Source organism: Rhincodon typus, chromosome 5 (genome assembly GCF_021869965.1).
Source record: "Rhincodon typus isolate 14 chromosome 5, sRhiTyp1.1, whole genome shotgun sequence".
Classification (NCBI taxonomy): Eukaryota; Metazoa; Chordata; class Chondrichthyes; order Orectolobiformes; family Rhincodontidae; genus Rhincodon; species Rhincodon typus.
The window spans coordinates 46,152,663-46,161,159 of NC_063336.1; the positions used below are offsets into that span (position 1 = coordinate 46,152,663).

At 39.2% G+C, this 8,497-nt stretch overlaps 1 protein-coding gene across 1 annotated transcript in view; it reads left to right on the forward strand.

The window, feature by feature from the left end:
- Nucleotides 1-5,512, forward strand: part of ndufaf4 (NADH:ubiquinone oxidoreductase complex assembly factor 4) — a 10,701-nt gene extending 5,189 nt beyond the window's left edge. The window contains exons 2-3 of the mRNA XM_020515269.2: nucleotides 2,616-2,710; nucleotides 4,720-5,512. Of these exons, the coding sequence (XP_020370858.1) occupies nucleotides 2,616-2,710; nucleotides 4,720-5,019 (395 nt within the window). The 3' untranslated portion in view covers nucleotides 5,020-5,512. The remainder of the gene's footprint in view (nucleotides 1-2,615; nucleotides 2,711-4,719) is intronic.
- The last annotated feature ends 2,985 nt before the right edge of the window (nucleotides 5,513-8,497 follow it).

An 8,497-nucleotide genomic window follows, 5' to 3' on the forward strand; every position in this document is an offset into this window, starting at 1 on the left:
TCTCTCCCGCACATCTCTCCCGCACATCTCTCCCGCACATCTCTCCCTCTATTGATCCTGTCTGGCCTACTGAGCATTTTCAGAATTTTCTGTTTGTATTTCAGATTTCCAATATCTGCAGAACTTTGTTCTCCTATTATCTTCTCCACGCTGGGCATTTGAAGTGTGGTTAGTTTCAAATTATGCTAAAATTAGAAAATATTTATCACTCAATGCAAAACAAATTTTTATGTTAATAATACCCATTTCTGTGGATAGATTAGCACATTATTGCAGGTGGATCGATTGTTGTTTGACTTTTTTTATTCTTTCACAATATATGGACATTGCTAGCTAGGTCAGTATTTATTGCCCTTGAGAAGGTTGTGGTGAGCTGTCTTTTTGAAGTGTTGCAGTCCAACTGGTGTAAATAGATCCACAGTGTTGTCAGGAAGAGAGTTCCAGGACTTTGAGCTAATGACAGTGAGGGAATGGGGTCACTGTTCCAACTCGGGATGGTACGTAGTCCAGAGGGGAGCATCTAGGTGATGGTGCTTCTATGTGCCTTCTAGGTTAGCAAATATAGTCAAAGGAGCCTTGTAAAGTTTATACAGTGGACTTTGTGGGTGATAGATATTGTGTAAGTACCTTGCCTTTAAGATAATTCATCTTTAAGGGCTCCATATATTGTGTGTATACAGTGTTGCAACTCTGCCTGGCAGCAAGTATGTTTTGTACCTGCGAATTGCATACATAGAAGCCAGGTTTTCTGTGCTGACAGATAGTAGAAACTGCAGATGCTGGAGAATCTGAGATAACAAGGTGTAGAGCTGGATGAACACAGCAGGCCTAGGGCAGGAAGGCTGATGTTTCGGGCCTAGACCCTAGGCCTGCTGTGTTCATCCAGCTCTACACCTTGTTATCTCAGGTTTTCTGTGCTGCTTGTTTCATAACTTGAGATGTGTTTTACTGTTTTAATTCATTAACCCATGGAGCTAATCAACCCTGATGAATAATTGATCATTTACAATTCATTAACGAGAAGTGGTGAACAGCGATGCTGATGAGGCCTATGATGAAAAATGCTTAGAAGTTTTCAAGTGTAGATGTACAAAGGGACCTGGGTATCCTCATCAATAAGTCACTGAATACTAATATACAGTTGTAGGGGATAATTAACAAGGCTATTAGTATGTTAGTTTTTAGGTACAGCAGTCCTGCAACCTTGCCTTAGTTATATAGAACTTTTATTGGCCCACAACTGCAAACTTGTATGCAGTTTTGGTTCCCTTACTTTAAGAAGGATATTATAGCTACAAACATATTTTTGTAATAAAGGTTCACCAGACAATCCCCCCTTTGGAACCATAGTGCTCTTGATAAAACTTCACTCTTGCATGGACCCTTTCCCATCCATTCTTGACCATATGCCCCCTTACAAATACTGTTGCTCTCTTTCACAATTATCATCCCTGCTTTTCCCTTGCTTGCAGACCCTAATCCTGAAGAATAAGTTCCCAAGTCTCCTTCCTGTGGCAGAGGCCCTCCCTTATTCCCATCCTCCACCCCATTTTCCCTTTGTTTCTGTGGAATGACCCAAAGGACTGACCATGCCTCATCCCTTTGAGTGACCTAACCAGACAGCGCTGGATGAGAAAATGCTCAGACACCGACTAATGCCTGGATATCTACCCAACTGCATTAGCCTTACCTCCCCAGACTGGCTGCGATGGAGCCACAGGATTGACTGTAATCCACACTGGTCATGTCTTTGTAGGCCACACTCTGACTGAGATCACTCTCTGAAAGGATGCCTGATATGCTAATACCTTGGAGTAATATTGGAGGCTGCCTTGACTGACTGTGCCAGGACCTCCTGACTAATGGGTGTCTCCATAGACCTTCATGAGGATTACTCCCTAAGACTTTAAGATATGGCTGCTTGCTTGCTGGATGTGCAGTGTGTTGGTCATGCTGCAGGTGTGAGATTGAAATCAAACACTGCCAAGCAACAAGATGTACACCTCCTTGACTGATTACCTCCTGCTGTCTGGTTGTGTGACTACACTAATTGACAAGACAAGGCATGACATGGATGCTGCAGGCTAGACTGCAGTATCCATGTAACTAGGTTCTAAACGAGTAAGCATTAACAGAGCAAGCAGGGTGCAGTCTGGTCCAATCTCCAAAAACTTTCTGTACACATTAAGTGAACTAGCTCTGTAATTAGCCAACAAACTTCACAACAATACCAGTTGTTTCTATAATGTGCTTGAAACTAAATTTACTCGTGGATGGACTAAGAGGGTAAAACATCTATGACCTGTTATTTTGAAAATGATCTTGCAAATCCCTTTGCTTGCAGATTGGCCAGTATTGACATTTTTAATATGTTGCAGACTGAAATTAACTAGCCAGTAGTAGAGAAATTGAAAGGAAATTGTACGGCAGGATCAAATTTGATGGGTTATAAGTCACATCGTGCATTGTGCCTGATTTCTTCAATGAACTAGTTCATAGATACATATACAATGTTTCCTGGCAAAGCTGTTCTTGTCTTTTTTGGGGCTTGGTTGGTGTCAGGGCATGTCTTTTGATTCAGGATCATCTCCGTAAATTCTGGTGTTCTTTTATAGATCACCCTGAAATAAATGAAGTTCATAACAAGAATGAAGAACTTTTGTCTTTACTCAAAGATATTTATGTTGATTCGAAGGAAATTCCTGCAAAGGTAAATGTTGTAATAGGATGCACTTTGCTATAAAGATATCAATAGCATAGATAAAGCTTTTAATTTTTCTTGTGTTTTGGCAAATAAGTTGGGTCATGGTCCTTTCTATCACAAGGTGCTGACTTAACATTTTAAATAAAATCAATGTTTAGTTCTCAAATGTCTTTGTATTGGACTGCATAAAGTTCTTCTAATATGATCAATTATTGTGATTCTTGTGCTTTGTATTTCTGTGGTTGTGCTCATCAGTGTGTAATTTCTGCCACTTTCCCCTTTGTTTTCTTCATTGTAACACTACCTGATCATTTGTAGTGTTAAGTAATACTAGTTTTTTAAATCTCGTGCAGTTGTTTGCTTGCCAATCTGCTTTGACAATTTCAAACCAAATTTGAAGGACTAACTGTTTTTCATTAAACACTGAACAAAGACTAGCCAAGACATTTTGTTTCCTTCGTTTCTGGACATCAATAGCAGATGCAGGCATCGTTTGACTGACCCATTTTAGTTTCCGCTGTTATTGACTTTGCAGCATGTTAACAATGGATTAGAAGTGTTATGCAAATGAAAACGTCATTTGGAATAGGGAGATGAATGGCTAGTTTCCAAAATCAATAAAATATTAAAGAGGACTTCTTACTATAACATGACCTTTTATATATTCCATGTATCACTAAGCATTGTAGATTAGAGTTGGAAGCACATTGGACTCCCACACCACTTGGTTCAGCACCAGGGAAATTAAATTAAAAAGTGTTGAGCTGCAGCTGTAGTGCCTTCTGGAAGGGAGTGCATTGTTTAGCTTTCTCTGGCAATTTTCAGTGACCAGTAGGAAGGTAATGAAAATACTTGGAAACATGCAATGCACAGGTCTCTCTGCCACACCATTGATAGGTGTAATCTACGTGTCGCAGTCCAGAAAAAAATAATGTAACAAAACCTTGGAAACAGATTATAGTATTCCATATTAAGTTTGTCCTTCCTTGTAATGATTGTGTTGAAGCAAGCTGCTTTGCTATCAATACATAGCAATATTAAAGCACATAGCTGCTTTATATAGGAAATTCTTCGACTGCAGGGTTGAAATGAATTGCTGGAATGAAATTGTTCATAATTGGTGAGACCTGAAGATTTGTGGAAGCCAGCAGATGGGGAAAAGCTCAAGCATTCATTGCAAAAGCAGTGGCCCTCTCATAAAAATTACAGATGATTACTAGGGGATAATCATGCTGTAATGTGCACTGAAAGTCTTAATGGAACAGCCCTCTGTAAATTGATTGATTAGTTTACTAAATTAAAATGTCCATGATAGCAGAATAAGTGAAATGATATGAAATACTCTTCATTCAAATTGGTTTGAAGATATCCTTGTGACTATCTCTAAATGGGGCCCTGTGCAAGATGTGTAACAGCCCATCAGTGATGGCTAACTTTGTACATTTCTTATTCTTCCTTATGTGCCCCCTTGCATAGAATCCCTACAGCGTGGAAGGAGGTCATTCAGCCCATCGAGTCCACACTGACCGTCTGAAGAGCATCCCACCCAGACCAACATCCTCCTACCCTATCCCTGTAATCCTGCATTTCCCATGGCTAATTCACCCTGGACACTATGGGCAATCCACCTAAACTGCACATCTTTGGACTGTGGGAAGAAACTGGAACACCCGGAGGAAACCCAAGACATGGGAAGAATGTGCAAACTCCACACAGGCAGTGGCCTGAGGCTGGAACTGAACTTGGGTCCCTGGTCTGTGAGGCAGCAGTGCTAATCACTGAACCGCCGTACCGCCCCAAGATAACTAAGTTGTTTATCAGAAATAATGAATTTGACAAGTTATTGACATTTCATTTATTTTGCTGTCATGGAGGGCTCTGTTCAGCAGGTCTGTTGTGACATATTGAAACTACTGATTATTTAATATATTTTTAAGAGCGGTGTTCCTCCCTGATAATTACTATTGTCTTAGACTGTTGCAGATATTTTACTGTTTTATTGTTGTTCCTTCCAGAAACTTGCAACTTCTGAAGCATCCAAGCAGCTGCAGGAGCACAGACTTATCAAATCTGATTTGAATTATGAGCTGTTCAACATCACAAAGGTTCCTAAAGGCAAACTGACCATAGTGGAGGCTCTTACAATTCTCAATAACCATAAACTCAAGCCTGAAATATGGACAGCTGAGAAAATAGCTGAAGATTATTGTCTAGAACTTAAAGATGTTAAAGGACTGCTGGAATTTTTCAAACTGTTTGAAATAAAATTTCTACCTCCAAAACAAATCAATAAGGAACTTCTAACTGCTCGTTAGTAAATATGCACATTTTCAGACTGTTAATAAACAAGTTAGATATCTTTACAGTATTTAATATTTGCAATATATTCAGGTTATGGGAATATTATAGATATTTTGTTGACAAGTTTGTTTTACTGAGACCTGTGGATAAACTCAGGACCACAAAATATGTTCTAGATAGGAATTATCCTGTAAAGTATTGGCATCACTGTGTTGTGGTATTTTGCTTGTTAACCATTTGTAGTGAGTGGCTCACTACAAGTTGCCCTACTAAAAGTCAAGAAAGCATAATTCTGCAAACATGCAGCTGCTTCATCCAGCTTGATGTGGGTAACTACATTTTGCAGTTTCTAGTCAATTTTTGAAACTGAGCTCTCATACATGCTTTATACTGACAACTGCACTTGCTGGTTTCAATAAATGTTCTGTGTTATACAGTATTGTATTCACTTATTCCTTGGTATTATGTCTTGATCCTGTTAATATTAAATGAGAGGTGAATACATTTTTTATGATTTTGTGTGTTCAAAGTACTTTAATTTCAGATGCACTGATACAGTTTCAATTTTTTATATGCAATTTTGGAAATACAAATTGTGAATAACAATATTCAAGATAACATTTCACCGAGATTGTGATAACATTCTCCTTTCTATTTGCTGATGCCTTTACTTATTCTTGCTTCTCTTAAGGTGTTCCAATTTATGTAGCACTCAAGTTTTGAAATATTTCTTTCCTCAAATTGAAAGATACAAGAAAATTGGACTCAATCAGAATGGAATTATTCTTTGCTTTCAGGCAAATGGTCATGGTTTCAAGCTGCACTTTGGTGATTGAGTAGATAATCCAGTTCAGAATAATAATAAAGAAGTGCTGCATTGCTGCAGGTGCTACTGTATTGTTGCAATGATAAACTGAGATTGCATTTGCCCTCTTGGGTTGAAATAAAAAGATCCCAAGGAGCTGTCCAAAAAATAAGTTGACCAGAATACACACAACTTCCTTTATTGACCTTCAGAAGAGATAAGTGTGTAAAATTAAAGTGCATTGAATTGGGACTAATATGCTGACATGGATAGCGAACTATTAGCAGACAAGAAACAAAGTAGAATAAACTTTTTTTTTTCTGAGCTTGGACCTCCGCTATCTCAAGTTTGCAGGTGATATACAGTTGCGCTGGAAGGTGAACTGTGCAAAGGATATAGAAGTACTTCAGTGAGATTTGGACAAGTTGGTTGAATAGGCACATGGAGGATGTTGTGGATAAATATGAGGCTACTGACTTTGGTAGCAAAAACAGGAAGGCAGATTTTTATCTGAATGGTGATAGATTGGGAACGAGACACATACAATGAGACATTGCAATCCTTGTACACCAGTCACTGAAAGTAAACAGGCATGTGTAATCCAGCAGATGAAGAAAGCAAACAGTATTTCAGAACCCTACAGTGTGGAAGAGGGTCATTTGGCCTATCAAGTCCACACCCATCCTCTGAAGAGCATCCTGCCCAGACCCACCCTATCCATGTAACTCTACATTTCCCATGGATAATCCACTTAGCCTGCACATTGCTAGACACGATGGGCAATTTTGCACAGCCCATCCACCTAAGTTGCACACTTTGGACTGTGGTAGGAAACCGGAGCAAGTGCATACAGACACGGGGAGAATGTGCAAACTCAACGCAGACAGTTGACCCGAGACCTGGGTCCCTGGTGCTGTGAGATTGCAGTGCTAACCACTGAGCCACTGTGCTGCCCCATGGTATGTTGATCTTCATAGAGGATTTGAATACAGGAGTGAGGATGTCTTGCTGCAATTGTACAGGGATTTGGTGAGTCATCACTTGGAATATTGTGTGCTGTTTTGGTCTCCATATCTGAGGAAGAATGTTTGGCTGTGGAGTGAGTACTACAATGGTTTACCAGACTGATCTTTGGGCTGGCAAGAGTGGTGTTTGAAGAGTGACTGCATCGTTTAGGATGTTATTCACTAGAGTTAGAAGAATGGGGGGTGGGAGGTGATCTCATAGAAGACTATAGGTTTTTAGCTGGACTAGACAGGGTAAATGCAGGAGGAATGTTCCTGATCACTATGGAGTCTAGAACCATGGATCAAGGTCTAATGGTAGGTCATTTAGGATTGAGATGAGAGATCCCATCACTCAGAGAATGTTGAGCCTGTTGAATTCTCTGCCACTGAGAGGGTTTGAGACCAAAACATTGAACATTTTCAAGAGGAGTTGGATATAGTTCTTAGGGCTAAAGGGATCCAAGAGAATGGGGATAAATTGAGAACAGTGTACTGAGTTGTGTGATCAGCCATGATCATATTGAATAAAAAAGCAAGCTTGAAAGTTTGAATGGCCTCTTCCTGCTATTTTCTGTTTCTTAGGGTACAAAAGAAATTAAGTCACAATAAACCTGGTAGTATAAAGCTGGAGTATTGTTCCCAATTCTGGGCACCACACTTCAGAATGGATACCAAGGCCATGAAGAGAATGACGAAAAGATTCATAAAAGTGATGCCACTTAAGGATGAGGGGATTGTCATGTAGAGAAAGTAAGACTGATGAATTAAGTGATTAGTCAATAATTAGTACTTCTGAATTAATTAAGCAAGCGAGAAACTAAATAATAATGACATAAGTCAATATGGACCAGTTCAAAATTAAGGTCATTGGTTCATAGTTTTGTTACTGTTTTATGGTCCAAGTTAACATAAACATTGTAGTGAAAAGATACAGTTTATGATTTGTTTCTCTCAGGACAGATATGAAAATGCTCTGAGAGGGTGGTGAGCCTATGGCACTCTCTGCCACAGGAAGCAGTTGAATTCACAGCATCAAACGTTTTCAAGAATGAGTTAGATATAGTTCTTGAGGCTAAAGAGATCAAATTCTATGAGTTGAAAACAGGAACGAGGTACTGAGTTGGATGATCAGTCACCATCATATTGAATGGCATAACAGGCTTGAATGGTTGAAGGGCCTATTTCCACTTTCTTTGTTTCTATGCTTGTGTTTTAGCAACATTCCTGTGGTCCTTTATCTCCTTGCTGTCTGTAGACCTGTATGCTCAGATTGGCTGCTTGTATTCCCCACCTTAGAATCTTATTGAAGTGATTTATTTCTTGAGGGTTACCTAGACGCAGCCTGGGGTCACAAAATTTGACATGAGTTGATACTAATGTGGAAAAAGATTGAATCAGGTAGACTATCTTTGGACTAATATGTCTAATTTTTCACACTGAATTTAATTTGAAATCATAGAAATATTTATGTTATGCAACACGTTGAACACTTACCAGGAAGCAATTGAGATGCTGAGGTATCGAATTTTACTCAAAGTAATCAGTAGAGGGAGCAGTTTGACAAAGCTACAGAGGCTCGACTGAATTTGTGTGAATGACATGTTGATTTGGCAAACAAATTTCATTGCTTTTTAAAAAAAGTCTGTGTTGTATGCTACATAGAATTTAGTTTGGACCCTT